The sequence below is a fragment of the Malaclemys terrapin genome, chromosome 1 (assembly GCF_027887155.1).
Source record: "Malaclemys terrapin pileata isolate rMalTer1 chromosome 1, rMalTer1.hap1, whole genome shotgun sequence".
NCBI classification, from domain to species: domain Eukaryota; kingdom Metazoa; phylum Chordata; order Testudines; family Emydidae; genus Malaclemys; species Malaclemys terrapin.
The window spans coordinates 111,500,840-111,526,364 of NC_071505.1; the positions used below are offsets into that span (position 1 = coordinate 111,500,840).

The following is a 25,525-nucleotide window of genomic DNA, read 5'->3' on the forward strand; positions in this document are numbered from 1 at the left end:
GCCAGTGAAGGAAAGAAAAATTGCAGCCTCTCCTCTCTCATTACTTTTCTTTCCACTGAAAACATCCAGTGTGAGTGCACATTGAAATGAGATCCCCAAGTCACATATTCATGGCACATGCAATAATGAATGATTAGTTATGTTAATGGTGTATTAGAATGTGCCTCTTGTTTCTGTGAGGTGCTTTTCCAGTGATATAGCACAAACAGGAGGAGGAGTAGCAAATACTGGAAACCAGCAGGAAACATCTTGTAGGAAGGGGGAAGGCTCTAGTGCTCATAATCACTAAGATGCAAGGAACTACAGCTGACAAGAGTGTTTTGGGGGCTACAAGGCTAAGTTGACGAGACCTCTGCTTTTTGCTAGGTATTTGGTAAAATTGCTCTGAATGATACCTCGTATATAAACCGCAACAACAACTTTCAGACGTTCCCTCAAGCAGTGCTGCTACTCTTCAGGTGGGTGCCTTGGAGTTTTGGACTGTGAGGGTGACTGTGCATCTGGACATGTCTTCTCCATTTTTACCATATCTTGATCATGAGATGATTAGAAATACAGTGTCCCAAATCCAGAACCTAGGATTTTCTATTTTGGGGAAGACCATTGGTCTGCCTGGCCTGATATCCTACCTCCAGCAATGGCCAATACTTGATGTGTCAGAGTAAGGCAACATCCCCACCCCATAAATTCATATATCCAGTTGTTCAGTGGGCTACATGTGTGGGAGGGGAATTATTTCCTTCCCCCTGAGGTGACCAGTTACACACTGAAGCATCAAATCTGATCACCCCAGCTGAGCCACAAATATTGATATTGATCACAAAACCATCCATTCTTTTAAACCAACCAAAGCATTTGGCTCTCTGACCTTCTGCAGCAGGTAAGGGAACCTTTATCACAGTGTTCAAGTGGTTCCCTTAAATATTCAGAACATAATTGCCTTGCTGGAACACACCAGTGGCCCGTGCAGTCCAGGATTCTGTCTCTGACAGTGGCACTGTTTCAGAGAAAAACCTAAAACTCCCACAATGGAAAATACTCTGCCACAGGGGGAAATTTCTTGACCCAGTTGTTGATCAGCTGATATCCTGAAATATGCTATCTCGATGTACATATCTTCCTTTTGTTTACTGTTGTGCCTATATTTATATGGTACTTCATCCACTAGGACCCCCAGATCTTTCTCCCACTAAGGGTTCAGTAGCATTCAGCCAGTATACAGCATCCATAGGCCTGACAAGACTCCCCCCAGAACCTCCACTACCTGTTCAGGTTATTTATCGCTGCTTTGGCAGTCTGTCCCTTTCCCTCACTGCCTTGTGGAGTATGTACTCAGAATGGGATGCCAAACACCAATCAGGGCACTGTTCCTTGCTCCGTTTGACACATCATCCCTCCCCTAACTGGTGTTTGGCACCCAGCTCTGGCTATCTGTGTCAGGCAGGGCAGAGCGTGCTGAGGACTGGACCAACTGAAGGAAAGAGTTTGCAGGGGTACACCACTCTTACATTGCCTGCAGGTTTACAGGGAGTGAGGACAGGGGAAATGGGCAGCTCAGGAGAGGACAGGGAAGAAAAGGATGAGGGAACACAAAATGGGAGAAGCAAAATGCTGATCTCCTTCCAGCCCCTCAAAAATCTCCTCAAACATCTGGTCAGAACATGGCAGCCCCGTATCCATGGTATACAAAAGCAGGTGCTCCAGTAATGGATAACATGATGATAGCAACAAAGCTAGAAGGAAAGGAACATGCCAGTTCATGTTAAACCTGTCCCATCACCCATTGTATGTAGGCCATGACTTCAATGGGAGCAGGAGAAGGCTCTTCATGTGCTTACTGCTGCTTCCCTTTTGAAGTGGTCACTGTTGACTTCACTTCCCCATTCTCAAGTATCCCTTTATGCCCAGGTGTGCCACTGGTGAAGGCTGGCAGGACATCATGCTTGATTGTCTGCCAGACAAGAAGTGCGATCCTGAGTCAGAGCCAACCAACTCTACTGAAGGCGACCATTCCTGTGGGAGCAGCTTTTCCATCTTTTATTTCATCAGCTTCTACATGCTCTGTGCCTTCTTGGTGAGTCAGCATACATGGTACTGGCCTGTGACTGCCCAGTAACCCCTTACTTCCCTGGGCACTGACATTGTGTAGCAGAAAAGTGATCTCATACATAGAAAATCTGATACACATTGTCCACAATGGCCTCACATGACAGTGATAATTGATCCCCACAGTTCATGCTCTGGAGCCTCTCTCTAGACCAAGTTCAACAGCCAGTCACAATATAAACAAGGACACCTCCCATCAGAAAAACAGATTAGTGGCCTGAGGTCTGAAGTGAGGCCACCAGCGCCTCACTCCCACCTTCCCTCCTACCTTCCATCTGTTTTTTATCCACTGCTGCTATTACTGTGAAAACGGCATATCCCACTTGCATCTGCTCCGTCCTGGCAGTGCAGTTCTCCTGGTATTACGCAGTACAGCAGCACGCACTGTGCAGCTGGCCATTAGAGCTGCAAACACCCTCCTAGAAAATGTCTACAATATTTTTAAACCATTTGGCTCAATGCCAGTAAATGACTCCAACTCTGCCCCCAAGGGAAAAAAACCCCAGGCCCCTCTCAGGAAAAAGCCTGTATAAATAGGTAGGCCCTGCAGCATGCCCAAAAGCTCAGCAAACATGGGCTTCATCAATCAGTTGTGGGGAGCAAGATTTGAGGGGCCCTTGCTAAGAACATCTTGCCTCCAACACCTTTCATTTAAATCAAGAGCCTCTGCTTATCTCACTTGACATGGTGTCACCTATGAGAAGAGAGACAGTCAAACCACACAGGGCCAGATTTTGGACGCAAACTGGAAGCCAAGTAAAGTCTGGTGTTCCATGCCTCCTTCTTCACATCACCTCTGTCTTTGTTTGCAGATTATCAATCTTTTTGTGGCTGTTATTATGGATAACTTTGACTACTTGACACGGGATTGGTCCATTCTGGGGCCACATCACCTTGACGAGTTTAAAAGGATCTGGGCAGAGTATGACCCTGAAGCCAAGTAAGTGACTAGGCCTGAACTTTAGAACATGCTAACTTCTGGTGCACAGTCTCTATTCTCTCAAAAGTCTGGCATCCCAGACCCAATGCAATAGGGTAGCATCTTCTCATGGCAGGAAGCAAATCCAGCTGTATGTAAATCTCTGTGAAAACTCTAAAAGGGAAGCAGAAGCTGAAATCTCCCCCATCTCTCCACATGTGAATCAGATAGAGAAGCAGCCTGTTCCAGGATACGTGAGCAGTAGAAAGTCTAGTAAATGGTCTGCTTTTTTTCCCAGCTGCAAGTAATTTTAAATTGTGCACAGCTTGGAAAAATATAGGCCATTTATCAGATTAATAAACAGGCCTGTGGGGGATATGCATTAAGAAGGCTTGTTGAGTGGATTGGTACGCTGGATCACATGCTGTAGTACTGAGTCCCAGCCTGTGACCTGGCCAGTCTGACCCTTCTTGGGTAGCCATAGAAACAGGTCTGTGTGCCCTTATATGACCTGGACTCTGTTACTTTTATGCCTTCTGCTCTGCATCCCGTATTTGGCTCACACCAAAGCTGCAGCATTCATTCTTTGGGCTGGTCCACACTAACCCCCCACTTCGAACTAAGATACGCAACTTCAGCTACGTTATTCACATGGCTGAAGTCGAACTATCTTAGTTCGAACTTACCGCGGGTCCACACGTGGCAGGCAGGCTCCCCCGTCGACTCCGCGTACTCCTCTCACCGAGCAGGAGTACCAGCGTCGATGGCGAGCACTTCCGGGATCGATCCCAGAAAATCGATTGCTTACCGCCGGACCCGGAGGTAAGTATAGACGTACCCTTTGTGTTTCCATGTGTCATCCATATGCCAGCAGCGATGTGGTTGTGCCAGCCGCAGCCTGCATCACTGCATATATGCATTGCATGTGGAGGGCCAAATTCTCCCCTCTGTTCCACCCCTGCAACTCCACCGACGTTAATAAGTTTGCACAAGAGCAACTGACAGGAGAATTTGACCCACAATTGACTCAGTCTGAAACACTCTTGGGCCTGATGCTCCTTCACACTAGACCTCTTTAAGGCACTCTGACAGTGTAAAGGGGCCTTCAAATGGGTGTAAATTACTTGGCTCTGACAAAGAGATCATGAGTTCAGGACTCATTGGATTCATAGCTAATGCTGGCTGTGCAGCATTTGGGGCTGTGTCACATTGTTGGAAGTGACATTTAAACAGAGGTCCCTTTTGGCCATCCCTGGTGGCTGTCCAAAGCAATTTTCAATAAAGATAAGAGAGAGCCTCAGTGCTGGAATAAACATTCCATTTTCTAATAAAACAGGCCCTAGTATCCAAGGCATGTTGACATGGGGAGTTATTTCAGAATAGCCGTTCCTGAGGAACTATCCCTGACTAACCCCATGTGTGGACGCTTTTATTCCTGAATAAGAATGCTTTATTCCAAATTGGCTTAATCCACTTGGTTTAAGATAATTCAGAATAGGGCACTCTTATTTCCAGAATAAGAGCATCCACACATGGAGTTAATTGGAAATAGTTAACCTATTTGAAATTCACATCCTTCTTTATTCCAGATTAATTCTCATGTGTAAACAAGCCCCAGGACTCTTTGTAAATAGGGTTAGCCATATGTTGCTGGAGCCATATGACAAATATCACCTGTAAGGATCCACCTGTAAATGGTCTCTTTTTCTCAATCCTGTCTGTATGTCCATGCCAGCCTGAGATTCCAACTCTGGTTGTGGCAACTCCCGTCCCTTCCCCGTTTGAGTTTTTCACTTTTGATGACCCATTTACAAAATTTGGAAAGCCAAATTGCAGCTTTCAAAATGGGTGTATGGAGGCATTAAGGGACTGGATTCTTTCCATTGCCCACTGGCCACAGAGACAGATAGGAGCATAAACAAGAATTGAGGGATGGTGGATCAGGGTTGTGACTGAGACAGAGCACCAGGAAAAGAGAAACCTCGTGCAGCTGCGTGGGTCACAAGGCCAGCCCTGTCTGCAATGCTATTTACTAAGGCCAATGTTTTCAAAGGTGACCACTGATTTTGGATGATTCAATATTTTGGGTGCCCACAGTGTCAGGTGGGGCACCCAGAAACTGAGGCACTGAAATCCATGGCCAATTTTGCAAATATTGGCCTAAGTGTATAATGATTGTTGTGTTTTCTTACACATTCAAACTAGTAGGAGCTAACTCATGGCTGTGCAAGGCTGGAGAGATACACTTAGTATGAGAGGCGCTGTATAAAGCCACCTGCTATGTCACGTTAACACAGAGTGGTTCTGGAAATCTTGGGATGGAGACCTCATCTATGTTTCTAACAGCATCTGCTCTCAGGCCCTCTCCAGATGGATTGGCAGGCTCTTATATCATCAATATTATATTTTCTTCCCCAGAGGACGGATCAAACACCTGGACGTGGTGACGCTGCTCCGGCGGATTCAGCCTCCGCTGGGCTTTGGAAAGCTCTGTCCTCATCGAGTGGCTTGCAAAGTAAGACAGTGCAGTTGGGGGGAGGTTGGAGGAGGGAAGAACATCTCAGAGGAAGCACAAATGTAACAAATTACAGCTTCATTTACTGATAATCTAGAGCGTAGGTTCTGGGGAATTATCTGGTAAACACTGTTTGCTGCTTTATTAGCTTCTAGTCAGGCCATTTGTTAGCCTATATTATAGATTCCTTGCTAGAGTTTGCAGACTCCCTGGCACAGGAATTATCAGGTATACATAGTGGTAGATGCTATAGACATATTAGCTGGGGAAACAGTCATGTAGGCTATAAAGACCCATCTGAGGAGGTCTGCTGCCCCATAGTGGGGAAGACAGGAATAGTATGTGTTTACTCCGAACCCGGTATACTGTAATCCTATCCCCTGGCCTATTTCAGATGGGAGTAACCTTCCCCAGGGCTCTTCTGTTGAGAGACGGCAGGCAGTTTCTAGTTGCACTCAGTGCCCTGGTGGGAATCCATTAGCCATATCAAGCTACTATGCGGACTAATAAGGCTCTTGGATAACTGTAGCCGTCAAATATCAATGATGTATGCATGCAGTAGAGACAGATAAATAGATAAGATAGATATGGTCTCTGAAAGGTAGACAGAAATAACAGGGGAGGGGAAATAGCTTTTAGACTTTTCTTCGTACTTAATGCACCTGGGATGAGTTATCATTCCTTAAATAATTTCTACAGACTAAACAGCAGTATTACCTACATATTGAAATAAGAGAAAAGAGGGGGGAAGGGAGGAGAGTCTGTGTGTGAAAATTTCCTCCTCAGTTCCTTAGTTAAAAGCTTCCAGTCATCAAAAAGGATTTGCCCTTGTGAAGGATCTGTTTCTAGCCTTTGTGTTTCCTTTCTCCTCTATGGACAAATTTGTCCTTCTCCAGAGACTTATAAAGTTTATATGTTCCTCTTGTAGCTGGTTATTATCAGTCTTAGAATATAACAAGGCTTTGGGCAGAAATACATTACTTTTTGTGGCTGCAACCAGACCACTTCATCCTGTTATTTTGCCAGCTCTCGCATGCTAAGCAACGTCTGGTTGAATCACTGAAACTTGGAACTGCAGAAAGTGGAGGTGGGGAGTCAGCAGCTGGCATTTTTCCCTCCCAAGTCAGCACTGAACCATGCCCAGTGTGGAGGTGTTGAGGGCAAAGTGTTAGTGACAGTGCCATCTTTAGGATAAAATGTAAAATCAAGGCTCTTGTGTCATTATAGATCACCTGGCACAAGGGGAAGGGTGTTAATTCCAGTTTATCATCCACATTCTGATTTAGACAGCTATAGTCTGCCTCTCTAAAATTCTCCATGCAGTTGCAGTAGGGTATGGTATTAACTTCATGTCCTAAAAGGTGGTGGAGAGTTTCTGTGATCTGTTAAACAGCTCTGCACCAGAGGTAGCTACATTTCAGTGGTGGGCAAAGTGATTCCCTATAGATTGCAAAGCACTTCACAATCATTAGGAATTAAAGATGCCATGTAAATGTAAAATGTTGCTTCTACTGTAATAAATACCAGTCTGTGTAGATGCATTGTGGGTACATGCCCACTTGCTACTGGGGAAAGTGGAGAGATAAATTATGTCCCGATCTAGAAAGGGTTATTCACATTGAAGTACTGTAATATATGCCTCTGGGCAAACACATTCTACTGTTATGATGGTATGAAGAATCCTTTTCTATCTGTGTAACCAAGCACATGGACTGTGTCTGCATTGGTGGGAGGGGTGATAAGTCTGGAGAGTGGTGTGAGGGCATGAGAAAAAACATGTTGTTGAGTAGTGTGTGCTGACTGCATGATTGTTCTGTTTCTTCTCCCTACCCCATAGCGCCTAGTCTCTATGAATATGCCACTGAACAGTGATGGGACTGTCATGTTTAATGCCACCCTCTTTGCATTGGTCAGAACAGCACTGAGGATCAAAACTGAAGGTAACCCACTCAGGCTGCGCCTCCTAATCTCAAAGAATGTGTATGACGCATGTGATTTTATTTCATGCACGTGACTGCGTGTGATGACTGGGAGCATAGATGGATGACACCTATGCTGAAATTTACTGGGTCTGAAAATGACATATGGAGATCACATGCATAAAATGATTCCAGCTATTCACTTTGAGTGTGTGCCACGGGAAGCAAATGTAAATGTGTAAAAAGGAATAACACCCTAGAGGGACGGTACAATGCTTCTAGCGAAGTGTCATCCAGGCAACTGGTACCTTTGTAGTATCATTCCGGATTATTAATAATTTTCCTAAAATTCCCTCTTAGATGATCTTGCAACTAAAGCTGCAGCTCTAGTGAATGCTCAGATAAGGTCAGGAAAAGAGGGGAAAAGGTGGCATATGTGCCAAAGCTGTACATCTGCACCTTCAGAGGGCAGCAAATAGGCTCTGGGGTAACAGCCTGAAATCACTGACCACTCTAGGATGGAGAAAAGATGCTATCAAGGAACAATATTGGCCAGGCCAAAGGGCTAGATCCTCAGCCCCTGCTCTGTCACCTTTGCACTACAGGGCAGAAGGTGAGCTGCCATAAAGGACAGCTGAGGAGATCCCTTGTGTGGGGAGCCCAAATGTGGCATGGAGCTGGTCTAGCCATATAAACACCACCCAGTACTGGTCTCCCTAGCTGTCGGAGATGTCCCTTGAATCCTCCTGAGAGATCTTAATGGAACTTTCTTGGCAGTATCTGCAATCCCCTGCCAAAGGCATCTAGGTTTGGCAGCCTTATTTCTTCCTCTGCCATAGGATGCTTTCCCACACCAGTCAGCGATAACTTAGGCTGGCACAATTGCAGTACATAGGCTAGCAGCATACGGGCCCAAGCGGCTTCAGGATGCCAGCTGTGCTGTCTGTGCCCTGGTTACCCTCAGGAGGGAGATATCAGCTAAAATCACCATTGCCTGTGGACAGTGGTGCCAGTATTCAGTGCCATTGCCCTATACTCCTAGTTTCATGCAGCCGAGCAATTCCCTCTTCACTTCTGTCACCCGGGTAGGCTCAGAATTCCTTTTCACACACCCAGCACCAAATTCACTGGTAGTAGAATCAGCCAACCAAAAGAACAAACAGCAGCATTTCCAGTCCACTTCCTCTGACAAGGACAGAAAAAGAATGGACCTACTCGGCCACAAAGTTTATGCATCAACCACGCTGCAATTTAGAGTGGCAAACTATGTGGCCCTACTGGCCAAATATGATCACAGAAATTACAGGAAACTCATGGACTTAATGACGTCCCAGAGGACAAGAGACACCAATTTAAAGCAATACCCTCTGAAGGGCAGATTATTTCCCGCACGGCATTGCAGGCTGCCCTTGATGCTGTGGACACATCTGCCAGGTCCACTGTGACGGCCGTAGTGATGTGTCAGGCTTCATGGTTTACCTCTTCTTTCCCATGCAAGATTCAAAACACCGTGGAGGATCTTCTCTTTGATGGCGAGAAGTTATTTGCAGCAAAAACCAATGAGGTGCTGCACACCATGAAGGATTCCAGAGCAATGCTTAGATCCCTAGGCATCCATACACCAGAAACTAGAAGAAGACAATACAGGTATCAGCCTTACCAATGCCCACGATACCCAGCCCACACACAACAGAGGCCATACGACCACCAACAGCAACACCGCCAGAGACCCAGGCATCAACGACGACGCCTCACAACATCAGCACCGTTGCAACTCCCTCCATCTAATAAGCAGATCTGAAGCCTTGGTCGAGGGTATAGAAGACCTCCCACCCACTCCAGCACTTATACTTCTCATCCAGCCTTTTGGTCACCATTTACTCCCATTCTACCACAACTGGAGAGCCATCACTACGGACAGATGGCCCCTAGAGGTCATCCGATTGGGCTATTCCATCCCCTTCCTGTCCATACCTCCTTGCCCCCACCACTTCATCCCTCTTCAGGGACCCCCCTCCAATAAGAGGTGCAACTTCTTCTACAAATAGGAGCAGTGGAGACGGTACCCGATCAGCACAGGAGAAAGGGTTTTTATTCCCACTACTTTTTGACAGAAAAGAAAAGTGGGAGATGGCAACTCATCCTTGACCTCAGGTGACTCAACAAGTTCATCAGAAAGCAAAAATTCAGAATGGTTACCCTCACAGCCATACTTCCAGCACTGGAGCAGGGAGATTGGTTTTCAGCCCTCGACCTGCAGAATGCTTATTTTCATGTAACTATACACCCCGCCCACAGGCATTTTCTCAGATTTGTTATGGGCTTAAATCACTATCAATACAGGGTTCTACCCTTTGGTCTCTCAACAGCATCCCGCGTCTTTTCCATGATTCTCGCAGTGGCAACAGTGCACCTACGGAAAAATGCGAGCGGAGAGGGCTAGAGTCATACTAATAGCCCCTACGTGGCCCAGACAGGCATTGTATTCATTTTTAACGAGGATGTCAGTTTGCCCACTGATTCCACTTCCCCCCCTTCCGAACCTATTATCACAACACGGGGTCAACTACACCACCCCAACGTAACGATGCTGCACCTCAAACCAATGATTCTCTAATGAGGAACTAGATTGCTCTGAACAGGTACAAAACGTACTGTTACATAGCAGAACGCAATCCACTCGTACCACCTATCTCCATAAATGGACTAGGTTCACTCCCTGGTGCTCCCCCAAGCACACCGCTCCTGCTTCTGCCCCTCTTTCACTAGACTAATACTAGACTATCTTTTAGAACTTAAGCTATCTGGGCTTTCCTTTTGCTCCATAAAGGTACATCGAGCAGCAATTATAGAGTTTCACAATAAGACCAGAGACACTTCTATCTTCGCCCCCCCCCCATCACAAAGCGGTTCCTCAAGGGCCTCCAGACCCTATACCCAGACATTAGACCACCCACTCAACCCTGGGACCTACACTTGGTCCTCACATGGTTGATGCACCATCCATTTGAGCCACTTGCAACATGCTCTCTCCTACATCTATCCATGAAAACTGCATTTTTAGTTGCCATTACATCTGTCAGACGTGTAGGAGAACTTGGAGCACTTATGGCTGAACCGTACATTATATTTTTTAAAGACAAAGTCACACTCAGAACACATCCTAAATTTCTCCCAAAGGTGCATTCCTCCTTCCAGCTCAATGAACCTATCCATCTATCAATTTTCTTTCCTAAACCACATGCCAACACTTTGAAATCAGCAATGCACACACTCGATGTGTGCAGAGCATTGTCCTTTTATCTGGATAGGACTAAGCCCTTTAGGGCTTCCCCTAAACTTTTCATTTCAATCGCAGAATGATCAAGAGGCAAATCCATCTCTACCCAGAGAATATCCAATTGGATAGCAGACTGCATCCACCTATGCTACCAACTAAAGAAGATGAATCTTCCAACTTCTGTTAGAGCACACTTCATCAGATCTATGTCAACGTCTATGGCATACGTAACATTCCCCTCACAGATATTTGCAAAGCCGCCACCTGGGCTTCAGAGCATACCTTTGCTAAACATTGTGTTCTTACTCTGGGACCCCTGACCGACATTCAAATGGGCTGAACTGTGCCATCTACAGCTTTCTTACCAGATCCAAAGTCCCTATCTCCTTAGGGATGACCTGCTTTTCAGTCATCTGGAGTGGAGCACCACAGGGACATCTCTCGAAGAAGAGGAGGTTACTCACCTGTGCAGTAACTGATGTTCTTTGAGATGAGTGTTCCTGTGGGTGCTCCACTACCCACCCTCCTCCCCTCTACTTCGGAGTTTGGAGCGGTCTCCATTGTAGAGAAGGAACTGAAGAGCCCGGGCCACCTGCGTGCACATTATTGAGGCACATTTGGCGCGTGAGGGAGGCACCGTGTGTGCGCGGCCCGTGCGAGTACTACTGTAAAAATCTCCAAGCGAAGGCGCAGGGGTGCACCAACACCTGGAGTGGAGCACCCACAGGGACACTCATCTTGAAGAACGTCAGTTTCTGCACAGATGAGTAACCTTCTCTTACTTGTTATTGTACAGTGTGACACAACTCAGAGGTCCAGTGACAAGCACAGTGTAATAATTATCAATGTACCACACGCAACACAAAATGAATAGGTGCATTGACAGTGTTATAGTCATAGATGTACCCCAACCTCACATAACTCCTAGCAGGCCTCAAAACTGCAGGGCCAGGCAGAGCACAGACCACCACAGCACATTACTGCGGCTTGCTGTAAAAGTGCTCTTTCAAAGTCTCCCTGAGCTGGATAGCTCCATGTTGAGCTTTTCTAATAGCCCTTATGTCTGGCTGTTCAAACTCAGCAGAGAGCCATTCCACCTCTGGCACCCACCCTAGCGGCAGCTTTTTGCCCTTTGCCTCACAGACATTATGCAGGACCCAGCAGGTGACTATAATCATTTTTTTTCACTGAGCTCCTATCTTGTCAGTAAACTATGCCAGTCTCCCTTCGCTCTACCAAAAGCACATTCAACTGTCATTCTGTACCTGGTGAGCCGGTAGTTGAATCTTTCCTTGGTGCTGTCGAGGTAGCCGGTATACGGCTTTGGGAGCAAGGGGTAGGCTGAGTCCTCCAGGACCATTCTTACCATCTCATCATCCCCAGTGGTAATCCTCTGTTCAGGAAAGAAAGTCCCTGCTTGCCACTCTCTGAACAGTCCTCTGTTTATTTAAAGATGTGAGCGTCATGCACCTAACCTGACCAGCCAACGCTGATATCAGTGAAGTGTCCCCAGTGAGCCACCAACACTTGCATAACCGTAGAAAAGTTGCCCTTTTTGTTGACGCACTCTGTGGCAAGGTGTGATGGGGCCAAAATAGAGATATTTGTGCCAGTTATTGCCTCATCACAATTTGGGTATCCCATTGTTGCAAATCCATCCACTGTGGCCTGCACATTGCTGAGCATCAAAGTTCTGCATAGTAAGAGACGATTGATGGCCCTGCACAGTTGTACGACCGTAGCCCCCACAGTGGATTTTCCTGTTCCAAAATTGTTTCCCACTGACGTTTCCACAGTGCAAGCACCACTCACTTCTCCGCTGTCCGTGCTGTCCCATTCTGGCGTCCCTGCACTGGAGGGCTGGGGCAAGCTCAGCATGCAGATCGAGGAATGTGGCCTTGAGCGTTCTGCAGCTGCTGCTCATGGTCCCATTCTTGCGTTATGATGCGATCCCATCAGTCGATGCTCATTTCTCGGGCCCAGAAGTGGCACTCCACTGTCTGCAGATGCTCCATGAATACCATCAACAACCTTGCATTGGTTCTCACTATGTTCCACAGCAGTCTGTCCTCCATGAAATCATCATGTTTCCCGCTGATTTGGGTCTTCTTACGGCTCTACGATTACCAGAGGATCGTGCGTCCTGTGCGTGCAACGCTTATGACAATAGTGCAAAGCTGTGCAGGCTCCGTGCTTCTGTCAGAGATGGTGGAGAACGAGGATGGCAGCGTGGGTTTGTGGGATATTTTAAAAAGTGCAAAAAATATGGGCTATAGATGACAATATGGGATGGAGACCATTGAAAACTGGGAAGTTGACCTCTTACCCCAGTCACCCCTGAGCGACTTGTTTTGGCTCCACCAGACATTGCCAAAACTTCCCAAAAGATAATGGGCGCTGGATGGTAGCGGGTTGCACACTGGGATACCTATCGATGGTGCACCACACTGTGCATCAATACAAGCACTGCTGGTGAGTATGCGCAGCGCTGACGCAGGGAGGCAAGTATACATACGTGCACAAGGAATATACTAACTGCGGTAGTTTTATGCCGATGTAACTTGCGTGGACCAAAGTTTGTGGTGTAGACGTGGCCTTAGCTTCAAACCATGTAAGTGTCGTCTTCATGGTTAAAACAGGAGACTGGGAATCAGAACACATGAGTTCTAATTCCTGACTTTGACACTGACTTGGTGTGTAATCCTGAGCAAGTCACTTAACGTTACCATTCATTAAGAACTGCTGGTGTGCACAGTGCTGTGCAGAACATTGGGGAGGATGGAGTTCCCATAGGAGCTTCCAGTCTTAGGTCCAGTTCTGCAAGCTCACTGTGTCAGGAGGTGGAGGGGACTCTTACTGTAAGTCCACAGGAGGCTTACAAAACTGGGCCCCTCATTAGTCTGACAGAACATTGGGGCATGGAAAGCACTAGATGGGGTGGAACCCGAAAGGGGTTCAGAAGTAGGGTGACCAGCTGTCCCATTTTTAAAGGGACAGTCCCGTTTTTTGGGACTTTTTCTTATATAGGCGCCTATTACTCCCCACCCCCTGTCCTGTTTTTTCACAGTTGCTATCTGGTCACCCTATGCAGAAGGCAATATTGATTTGGTTGTAAGAGCCTGGGAGTTCACTTAGGGTAACAATGATAGACTCCATGAGGAAAGTGCACTTAGGGAGGAGAGGGTGATAGTTTGATCCACCAGGAGAAGGAAGGGAATTCCATGCATAAAGGACTGCATGGAAGAAGGGGCATACATGAGAGTCAGAAAAATAAACCAAAGGGGCTGTAAGGTGAGCAGCTTGAGAAGAGAGAGGCAGTTGGAAGGGGATCACAGACAATGGAGATACTAATATTTACTCAGTCCCACAGGTGTTGTGTTGCTTGATTCAGTAATGTTTGTTAAGGGGGTAGAGTTCCTTGGATGCAATATGCAATATCCTAGTCCCTGGTATGGTCCCCTCAAGTATTTTTGTACCATGTTTATATACCTCGCAGGTGGAGCCTATTAAGCTCTCAAAGCCCTTCCTCGTAAAATAAGCAAGAATACCTTTAAAATAGCCTTTGTGCTAGTTTGTCAGAATGCTTTGCATGTCTCTAGTGCCTTCCCCGTAGCACTTCACGCACCACCAACTTCAGACTCTCAACTTCCCTGTGAGGTGGTAGTACGTATGCTTTGCAGATGAGGAAATTGTGGCACAGAGCAGGGAAGAGCTGGGAGTAGAATCCAGGTCTCCTGACTCCCAGCTGTGCTGTTACTACAAAATGGTTCTTCCTTCGGAAGTAGTTCCCCTCCACAGGCCCTCTGCTGTCACTGCTCGGCCTTCACTGGACCTCCGGAAAGGCGGGAAGTGCTGTATCTGATCACGCATGTGGTCATTTATAGCATAAAATGGTCCTACAGTTTTCTGTCTCTCTCAGCCAGGCTGCCCCAGGCAATGCCCATCCAGAGCAGACGTCCGACCACACCCAGAATCAGAATGTGCGCTCCCACCTTTCCATCTCTCCACAGGGAGGTGTGAGCAGCTCCTGAGTCTCTACACGTTTAGGAATTAGACTGTCTGCTGTGAGCACAAGGGAGTAAGCCATGGTCAGACAATCCCATTGCCCACATCCAATGGCCCTCTGCTGCTCTTGAAGCATTCTCCTGCTGTAAGAGAGTGCATTCGGCAGACTTTTGAGCCACTCTTTTCCTTTCGGGATGCAGGAGTATACGTGTGAAATGTTCTCCTCTGCTGGAGCTGGCTTAATTCCTCTGTTCACTGATTCCCCTGGCAGGTAACCTGGAGCAAGCCAATGAGGAGCTGCGAGCGATCATTAAGAAAATCTGGAAGCGCACCAGCATGAAGCTGCTGGATCAGGTTGTGCCCCCGGCAGGCGGTGAGCAAACTAGCCTTTCCTTGTCTGTCTGTCTTGTCACCCCTTTCTCTACCTGCTGTTTGTCTTTCCATAATCCTGTCACTTTTGTGGTCCTGGATGGGATATGGGAGGCATGCTTTCCTCTACACGATGGTATCTGTCAGACTGGACATTACAGCTGGTTGAGTGCTGATCATGCTTGTATCAATGAATGTGTAACCCTCTCAATGGGCAACTTTTGGGAGGCGGTGGAGATGTCAGGGTGGGAGAGAAAACAATATTCTCAGATGCATACACCAGATCTAAATGGGGTGATGTTTACAGTTCTCTACACGCTCCCATTGAGCCAGGGACAACAGGATTTTGCCTTGCATTACGCATGGCCTTTCTCTGGAGGGCTAGATGCTTATCAGTATTGCATAACTCTAACGTGATCCCTGGTACAGGGTGTTCTATTTATTTGCCTTGTCAGTGACTATTTGCTGCCAGGGCGAGAAGAAGCAATAAACATTTAGTAGCTGTAGGCAGGGCATAGGAGAGCAGAGTAACATCACTTTTATCAGCATGTCAGAAATAAACCTTCAACCTTGAGCGAAGGCTATGGCCTCTTCTCCTGGGTTCCTAGGCCTGTGCTTTCAGCTTGTCCTCCTGTCAGATCCATATGGACACAGTGGGCCAGATTCTCAGCTGGTGTAAATTGGCATAGATCTACATCTGGCCCAGTATGTTATTGAGGTAGATTTGGGAGTATGCACCGGGATTTTATCTGAGACATGCTTTCTGTCCCCCTCCCCCTCCCTGCCCTCCTTTTCTGCTACCTACTTTCTGTCTCACTCTCCCCTCTCACCCTCTGTCCCACTTTTCTCTTTCCCACAGCCCCTTTATCCATCCCTCTTTACCCTCTTGCTTGACCCCTCCTCTTAGCCCATCCTCCCCCAACTCCTGACCCTCTCACAGCATCAGAACAATGACCCTCCTCTCTTCTGGCCCATCCATCTCCTGACAGCTCATCCTCGGCAGGAGCATGATTGACACTTGTGGTTTCCAGGCACTGGGCGTCTGGTCTCCCCTCTTGTACCTCAATAATGAGCCTTCATGCTGGGCTGGTGAGCCTTCCCACAGCCGCGCTGCATTATTGCTGACCCCCCATTCAGGCTGTAACTCAGAATCGCACTTTGGGGATCGTCTGTATTTAAGGTCAGATCCTGAAATCTTTGCTCAGCCCTTGTCCTCACAGAAATCAATGCCCCACAAAACTTCCATTGACTCCAGGTGGGTTTTGCCTAAATAAAAATTGAGTTAAGATTTGACCCATTGACGTCAATGAGAGTTTTGGCTGAGTAAAGGGAGAGCAAGGACTGCAGGATTTGTCCCTTGGTTTGAAGCAGGTACTAACTCACAACAGGACGTTGCAGGTACACTGAGGTTTTATCTGGGAAATTGGTACAAGTGACTGAAATGGTCAGGAGCCATGTCTTTATAGTAAATGTACCCATCAGTTATAGGCATTCTATACCAGTATAGCTAACCTATGCCCGTAGATGTAAGCCATCTCTGACCCCCACAGAGCCTCTGCAAACAGCTATGGCTCTGGAGTAAATGTGCCCTCTAGCCTGCTGTACTTCTACCCTGAAAACAAATGCCTTTGCCTCTCTTTGGTTCCTGGGATTTCTTCTGTAAATGGCAAAGCTCTGCAGCTTGCATTGGTGAATTCACTGTTTACAATCAGCTGCTTGTTTGCTTTTGGAAATATCCCCCATGCAGACGATGAGGTGACAGTCGGGAAGTTTTATGCCACTTTCCTGATCCAAGAGTATTTCCGGAAATTCAAGAAACGTAAAGAACAAGGCCTCGTGGGCAAACTCTCACAGCGGAATGCTCTCTCCTTGCAGGTGAGTGATGGGCAGATATGGGCCTGGGTGCCACAGGAATGAAACAAGGACATAGAGCTGGAGGTTTAATAAGTTTGTAGACTTCCTTAACCTTGTTATAGTCAAGGACACTTGGCCATGCCTCCTTCCCAGCAAGTGCTATGCACTTTGGGAACTGTACTGAGCAACAGACAGGCCCCTCAGTAGAGGGAACATTGGAGGCACCTTGAGCTGCCATATCAATCTCTCCAGATAGACGTTCATCTATCAAAGGCCATGCACCCTTCCTTATGTTGGCGGGATGCTGGGGTGAATTATGTTCATAGTTGATAAATCCATTGGTAATGTTTGGGAAGTGCTTTACATTTGATAGTTAGTTCCATTTGGTTTCCATTTGGATAGCTGGTACTAAATAAATGTAAGATCGTTACTGTTGTCATGTTTCATCCTAAACCCCTCTGAGGAGGGAGTCATTATGGATAGGTCAGGGAAGGTGTCTGGCAGTTAAAAAAAACCAAGGCAGATGCCTGGATTCAAGAGGCATCATAGTCCAGCAGATAGGGCATGGGAGTATGAGTCCTGGGATCTAGTGTCAGTTCTGCCACTGATTCGCCGTGTGGATTGCTAGATTGCGTGTCAGAGGCTTCCATTGCATTTCTGAAAAAAGAATTTTGCGTTTATTACGGCCACAGAACTCAGAGCAATTCCCAGCTCTATACACTTCTGAAACTATTACAGTAAGAAAGAGAGATAACACTGGATTCCAAGCAAACAATGTGCCATGTGAGAAATAGCCTGATATATACACAGCATCAGCATAGGACAGCTTTACTGTTTCCTAGAACAACACTAATTGAGACACATTCCAATTAATGAGGTCTGGTAAATGCTGGGTATAGTTTCTGGCTAAAATTTCCAAATCTGGGTGCCAAAAATTCAGCTCTCCACTCCATATTTAAGTACCTGAATAAAATTGGCCTGAAAGGTGCTGAGCTCCCGTTGACTTCAGCTGGAACTGTAGGTGCTCAGCTCTTTTATTTGTGTGCCCAAATACGGATTTAGGAGCCAAACTCTAAAGCACCCACACTTGCTCATTTGGGCTTGTATGTTTATGCACATGTGCAGTACTTGTTAAAACAAGCACCTGGTAATGAAGAGTCTTTGGTCCTATTGCTAATTCTGCCAGAAATTTGCTATGCAGCCTTTAGCAACTTACCCTCTTTGTGAGTTGGTCTCGCCACCTCTAAAAGGGGAATGGGGTAACAGTACCTGCTGACCTCACAGGGCAGTGGTAAGGTTAAATTAATCAATGTTCATAAAATGCTGGGTAGCAGATGATGTCCAGTGTAAAGTGATACTGTTTTTATTGCTTGCCTAACTACATGGAAACAGAGTGTTACATGGTACTGTTTTCCAGGCCGGGTTGCGCACATTGCATGACATTGGGCCAGAGATCCGACGGGCAATCTCCGGAGACCTGACAGCTGAAGAGGAGCTAGACAAGGCCATGAAAGAAGCTGTTTCCGCTGCCTCTGAAGATGATATCTTCAGGGTAGGTGCTACTGCTGAAATCCTTCTTTTCCTCTTGAATGAGGCTACGTGCTGAGTCCAATACATTAGATTGGGCAATGCTATATGGTACATTTCAGTTTCTCTCTTTCAGTTTCCCAGGCTGTATTATAGAGAACAGAAATGGAAAATATAAAGCTATATGTCAAATAGAATCAGATGGCCAAATCCTGAGGGCCTCATGTAGTGTTCACTCCATTTTTCCTCAGTGGAGTTTTGCCTGAGTAAAGACTGAATACAGTCCGAGTGAGAATGTCAGGGTTTGACCCACGGAAATTGAAAAAACGAATCAGGTCATCACCTCCATGCTCCATCCTATGCATTATTGATCCACTACATTCTCTAGTGTTTTGTTTAGTCCACTTTTAAGTGACCCAAGCAATGGGTCTTCCAGCACGTCCCTGGGAGATGGTCGCACCCCCTCATACATCTCACAATGGAGAATTTTTTCTGAACAATCAGGCTAAATTTTCTTTTTCTTAGTTATGCCTTTGGGCAACCCTCAACATTCCCTCTCTCTCCTTGGTGCCTCTACCCTTCAAATACTTACAGAAAGTTACTCTCTCTCCCCTTCATTATGGCTTAGTCAAGCTCTACATAACAGGCTCTTTAAACCTTTCCTCACTAGACCCTCTTGCTGGTTAATCATTTTCGTTGCTGTTCTCTGAATTCCTTCTAGTAAGTGGATCTCTTTCTGGTACCGTAGTACGCAGAATTGAACATAATAGCCCAGATTCTCCAACCCACCCAAACTCCACTCAACACAAGAATGGAGGGGAGGTGCAAAGATGGCTCTTCACCACTTGTAGAGCCCTCTGTATTCTGGAGCTGGCTCTTGTCATCTATCAGAGCACTACATTAGAGCTCATTTACAACGGACCCCATCACAGCCCCTCTGACAGAGATGTCCATATTCTAGGATTATTTCTTGGTAGGGAGACATTCTGCTTGTAACGGGCCATATCACATTACCAAATTGGTCCCCACATTTTCTTTCTCCAAACATTGCTTTGAGGTGCAGTGACAAAACACCAGGCCTGGAGAATTGTTCTCATTTGCACCTATTCTCACTCACCAAGAGAAAATGTTTTCTGTTTTGCTGACAGAGGGCTGGTGGTCTGTTCGGAAACCATGTCAGCTACTACCAAAGTGATGGCAGGAGCTCATTCCCCCAGACATTCACCACCCAGCGCCCTTTGCACATCAATAAATCTGGCAACAACCAGGGAGATACGGAATCCCCATCACACGAGAAGCTAGTGGATTCCACCTTCACTCCCAGCAGCTACTCGTCTTCGGGATCCAACGCCAACATCAACAATGCCAACAATACTGCCTTGTCCCGCTTCCACAGCCCACCCAGCTACCCAAGTACTGTCAGCACAGTGGAGGGGCATGGCACACCCTTGTCACCCACCATACGAGTGCAGGAAGCCCCTTGGAAACTCACTTCCAAAAGGTAAGCTCCAAAGAAGCAATGGGCTAATGAAACCAACGCATATGTACAATTTTTAAAAAATGATATTGCCTAGTGAAAGTCATGCTCCGACAGTCTAGAGGCGGGACAAGGTGCTGTCGTGCATGGGATTTGAGGTGAGCTCTCAGGCTCATCACTTAGGGGGGGAGGGATAGCTCAGTGGTTTGAGCATTGGCCTGCTAAACCCAGGGTTGTGAGTTCAATCCTTGAGGGGGCCACTTAGGGATCTGGGGCAAAATTAGTACTTGGTCCTGCTAGTGAAGGCAGGGGGCTGGACTCGATGACCTTTCAAGGTCCCTTCCAGTTATAGGAGATCTCCATTAATTTAATTTAGACAGTATTTGGTCCTGCCATGAGGGCAGGGGACTGGACTCGATGACCTCTCGAGGTCCCTTCCAGTCCTAGAATCTATGAATCTATGAAACTTGCTGCCTAGACCAGCAATGCTGCAGAAGCACCACACGCAGCCTCTGGAAAGAAGCACTGCTTAGCACCACCATTGATCAACACCCTCCATCTCCCAGGCTATAAAATTGGTATCTGAAGGGAGCTGCATCCTAGGCTGTAGGGAGGTGTTTTACCTAAGGCAAATTAAATAGAGAAAGAATGGGGAAATGCAATTCATACTTGCAAATACTAGAAGAGAGACTCTAGACCAGTATTTCTCAATCAGCAGGTGACAACTCCCAGGAAGCTCATAAAATGCAATCTTGAGGGATGCGAGGCATTCAAAAATGTATTATAATCTAAAGCAAAGGGACTTTCACTCCCAATCTCTCCATACAGCCTTACCCTTCAAAGTCAGATATTCGCTGTTAACCTGTCAAAACGCACATGAATGAATTATATCATAGGCTTATCGCTGTTATCATTCATACATGTTTTACTTGGTTATAATAAATGTAAAGGGGTCATGAATATTTCTGACTTCAAATAAAAGGTTGCCAGCCTGAAAAGGTTGAGAAATAATTGTTCTAGAGAAGAAGAGAAGAGACTAACAGGACGAGGATGCCAGAGGTGTGTGAGTTTGTTTGAATAAAGAATCCAATCGCTTTTCCGTTTCCCAGCCTTCCTTTTGGAAACTATAGGAATTTCACAGCTATTTGTTTCCATACTTCTCCTCCTTCTTACTTGTGTTTATGTTACATTCCTGACATAGTCTTCTTTTTCCCCCTTGCTTCCTTGGTGAACTAGGACACATTACTATGAAACATTGGGACGGTAGGTGTTTCTTCTCATGCTGTAATGTTCTCCGGATTTACTCCTATTGAAATTAATGTCCAAATCCCCATTATTGTTTCACTTAAGCCCTTCCTAAGTTCGTAACGCTGAACAAAACTTTATGGTTCTTTAAAAGTTTACAACTGAACATTAACTTAATGCAGCTTTGAACCTTTACTATGCAGAAGAAGAATGCTGCTTTCCCTTTATTTTTTTAATAATTTACGTTTAACACAGAATTGTACTGTGTTTGCTTTGTGTGTGTGTGTGTGTGTGTGTCTCTGCTGCTGCCTGATTATGTATTTTTGGTTCTAAATGAGGTATGTGGTTGTCTGGTCAGTTTGTAACTCTGGTGTTCGTAATTCTGGGGTTCTACTGTAATAGTAGTATGGTGTCTTCAGGAGACATTCACCAACTAGGTTCCTCTAGCCATAATGCAGACAATTGTATGGACTCTGGTAGCTGGATTACCTGGTGGACTCGTGGAATTTTCACCTCAATCTCCACATGATCTCAGACCTGACCCCCATCATTCTCTGATCATTGCAGAGTGAAGTTTGTTTTATCCTGTTATTACCAAAATAGTGTAGGGTTTGGCTAGAGCTTTGCCATGTGGGCTGATGAGGGAATGACACTGTTATACAGGACCTTTTCTTCACCCATACAGCTATGATTGCCAGTCATCCCCTGTCTGATCACTCAGACACTCTTCCTTGGATTTTTTTTTTCAACTAACCCAAAGCACCATACGTATACTCATTTCCCTGCACTCCACCAAATGGCGTGAACCAATGACCAAACAACCATGTTTCTTCACTTCTCCTATTCCCACATGGTGCTTCTCTGCCACACTGCTCCCTGCTGACAGCACAGGTAACAGAGTGAAAGTTTCAGATTTCTGAAGCTCTCCATGCTGGCATTTCAGAGATCCAGGTTCTGTTCAGCTGCTTGCACAATCAAACTGCAGCCTAATACCAGGAAGCCCAGCACCGGAAATGGAGGGAGGAGGAGGTAGAGATGGAATTCAAGGTGCTCCACCCACCACAGAATTTGAATAGCACCCATTGAACTCAATTAAAATTACTCATATTCTATTATTGGAATATAAGGATCAAGGATGGGAAAGACAAGGGGAGAGAGAAGATGAAAGAGAGCAGAGGGAGAGAAATGGCACAGAGAGTGGAAGACAGGAAAAAGAGACCATAAGCCTCACAGCTGAGAGGGGTGGTATAATGTCAAGGAGGCACCCTTCTGAAATTCCTTACCGGCACTTTTTGCCACCATAGAAGAAAATCCACCCCTCTCTCCCTCTCATCTCAGGTTTTATACTGAGCCCCAGGGGACAGGACTTTAGTAATTTAGTCAGTGCCCTGAATGCTTATTCAGTGCAGGCATGGTCAATTGCATTCATAGTATGTACATCACTACTGACTCTTGATACTTTGATTAAGGAGCTCCAACTAAGTGGGGACAAAACAAAGGGTCACTTGTATTTACGAATTGTGCTTCTGTCTTTGATCATTGATTTTTGTGTGATGGCTCGGCACTGGCCATAACAATAAGCGCAGACAGATGGAGCCCTGTCATTTTGTCTCGATAGCAGCTTTTCTTTACCATCTCCAAATTCTGACTTGCCTTTTTTGCTCATTAGCTCCAGTTCCAGAGACAGCCAGCTGGCAATCGTTTGCCAAGAGGAAGTATCTCAGGATGAGACTTACGATGAGAATTTGAATGAAGACGTAGAGTACTGTAGCGAACCAAGTCTGATCTCTACTGAAATGTGAGCTTTGCAATAGAGTGGCCAAGCTGTTTGGGGTTTTCTGGTTGGGGGGCTGTGTGATATCTTTCTTTAAAGACCCTTCATCAGTTCAGCCTAGGGAATGGAACTAAGGGAAGGCTAGTAAGAAGAAACAGGTTTGCAGATGGAACACTGCGCCAATCCAGATATCAAAAAATGAAAAAATGTGCTTAAGCCCAGGCAAATAGTATTGGGAAAGGAATTTTTTCTATGACTTTTTGAAGTCCCTTTCCTCCCAGTGGTACCAGTGGCAGTGCTACCTCCAGGCCCCTTCACCATCCATTTCTAATGTCTAACGTTCACTGATTTCATCACCAGAGCTTTCTCTGTCCCAGTCTTGGATGCTGTCTCTGGAGCATTTAGATCTGGCAAACTAACAAGTTAGCTACATCCCTTCTTCGTGAATAGAGTGTTCTTCCTCTTCCTCATCTCCTTCCAAATAGTGCAGCCTTTCCCTAGTAGAAGGGGTATCCGATCTAGCATGATATCCTGCTCAAGTGATGGTTCCAAACTCTCTGTTTTTCATTCCAGGCTCTCATACCAAGATGATGAGAACAGACAACTGACTCCACCTGAAAACAACAAAGGCGAGGGGTCCAGGCAGTCTCCAAAGAGGGGGTTTCTTCGCTCCTCGTCACTGGGTAATATTCCAGCAGGATGTACAAGCTGTGCTTTCTGATGCCTTGACTGATTTCTCACATCTTGCTGGAGAATCCTGTCATGTGTGGCCTCAGGTTTTAATGTGCACTTTGCTTCCCAGGAAGAACATGAGACACAGAGTGCAGGATAAGATCTTGACAATGCACGTCTTACCAGCAGGCCTCTCCGTTGCTTATATACTGCTCAGTCAGTGTATAAATCTGTGGTTCTCGGGGTGGCATGCATCTATGTGAACTGGTTGGTTAAGTCTGCATGTGAACTAGGGGAACTTATCAGAGCCCTGTGGGCCCAAAAGAACCTCCTCATAGAGCCAGCCAATAGAGTGAATTAGTATGTAGTAGTCTTTTCTTTAAATATTGAACAGGGAGAAAGAAAATGTTCCTCTTTCTTCTCTTGCAAAAGAAAAATGATGAATTTCAGTACAAGCAAATACACCGAGAATCTGGTCTCTGCTTTAATTGTAACTGAAACTTTTCAAGTGTTAGGATTTGCAGACTAAAGTCAAGTGCGGTCCTTTGACCATGCAGTTTCACAGAAGTACTAGCCCCCTCACATCAGTGAATCCTTACATTATTGTAACATGGTTCATTTCCTCATCTAACACCGTTACAACTCATTTTGCCACACTGTTCAGAAATCTTCTAGCATACCTAGGAGGATCATCAGTAACACAGTTTCTACTAGCACTATTGTTAAAAAAAAATAATCCCTGTCCAGAATATGTGCTAGTTTTCAGCTGTCTTGGAACACAGCTGTTAGTCAGACTTTATGATGCTTGACAAACTTTTTCAAATACAGTTGCTCTAGCAAGGTGCAAGGTATCAAGGTAAAGTGGACAGGGCCTATAATGGGAACTTTTCCTCTACACCCCCAGAGGTATTACATTGATACCAAGCTCAAGTCAGAGAGTCTCTGTAATATGGTGTGAATAATGATCACAGTTCTGTGCCATTGGCATTGCAGGTCGAAGAGCATCTTTTCACTTGGAGTGTCTGAAGAGACAGAAGAACCAAGGTGTAGATGTCTCCCAGAAGACAGTTCTGCCATTGCATCTGGTACACCATCAGGTAAGATTTAATTACTAAGCAGCGGCCAACCAACCCAGCTGAACATTTAACATTTGCAGTGCTTACCAATGGCACCACTAGCCGACCTCTCTGAAACCATTAGAAACCAATATCAAAGATGCTGTTGTTAGAAATTGTTTTTGTGCTCCTGTCAGCTCCTGGTTTCAGGCTTTTCATAACTCCCAGAACAAAGCTGCAGGAACGTGCCTTTCAAAGTTGGCAACATCAATCAGTACCTGACATACATGAAGGGGAAAAAAACAAAAACCTAGCTAACATCTCACGGTACAAATAATTAGCCAAATCCATCCCTACTGTAACTCTATAGACTTTGATGAGTAAATGGAGAGGGACTACCTCCACTTCAGTACAAAAATAATCAGTTACACTAATCATTTTTAAAAAGTAAACTGATTACATGTTACTAGTCAGTTTCTTACAAATCCTGACAGAGACTTACATCAACTTAGTGCTTTCTATTTGGACATATCTAGATGATTAATCCGCTGTCAAGTCAGAAGTGAACTCCTGTCCTTTGTTTGATACTAAACTGTCTTTCTCGGTCTGACACTATAATATAAAAGCTATTGCAGAAACAGTTTTCATATGGCACTACCAGCCTTGGGACACTTGATGTTCCTGTTGGTTGATTGAACATTTCTGGGGTGCTCTTATTATCTGTAGAGTAGTATTAGTATATGTGATTCTTAAAAAGCACATAAGAGGGTAAGGTCCCTGCTTCAAGGAGCGTTCAGTCTGATTCACT

The 25,525-nt window shown here is 45.8% G+C and overlaps 1 protein-coding gene across 1 annotated transcript in view; it reads left to right on the top strand.

Moving 5' to 3' along the window:
• Positions 1-25,525, top strand: part of CACNA1C (calcium voltage-gated channel subunit alpha1 C) — a 734,131-nt gene that overhangs the window by 697,947 nt on the left and 10,659 nt on the right. Inside the window, exons 36-47 of the mRNA XM_054035338.1 lie at positions 367-458; positions 1,909-2,074; positions 2,919-3,046; positions 5,444-5,540; positions 7,378-7,480; positions 15,016-15,117; positions 16,861-16,988; positions 18,385-18,519; positions 19,643-19,995; positions 22,886-23,014; positions 23,564-23,673; positions 24,656-24,759. Coding sequence (XP_053891313.1) covers positions 367-458; positions 1,909-2,074; positions 2,919-3,046; positions 5,444-5,540; positions 7,378-7,480; positions 15,016-15,117; positions 16,861-16,988; positions 18,385-18,519; positions 19,643-19,995; positions 22,886-23,014; positions 23,564-23,673; positions 24,656-24,759 — 1,647 coding nt within the window. The remainder of the gene's footprint in view (positions 1-366; positions 459-1,908; positions 2,075-2,918; positions 3,047-5,443; positions 5,541-7,377; positions 7,481-15,015; positions 15,118-16,860; positions 16,989-18,384; positions 18,520-19,642; positions 19,996-22,885; positions 23,015-23,563; positions 23,674-24,655; positions 24,760-25,525) is intronic.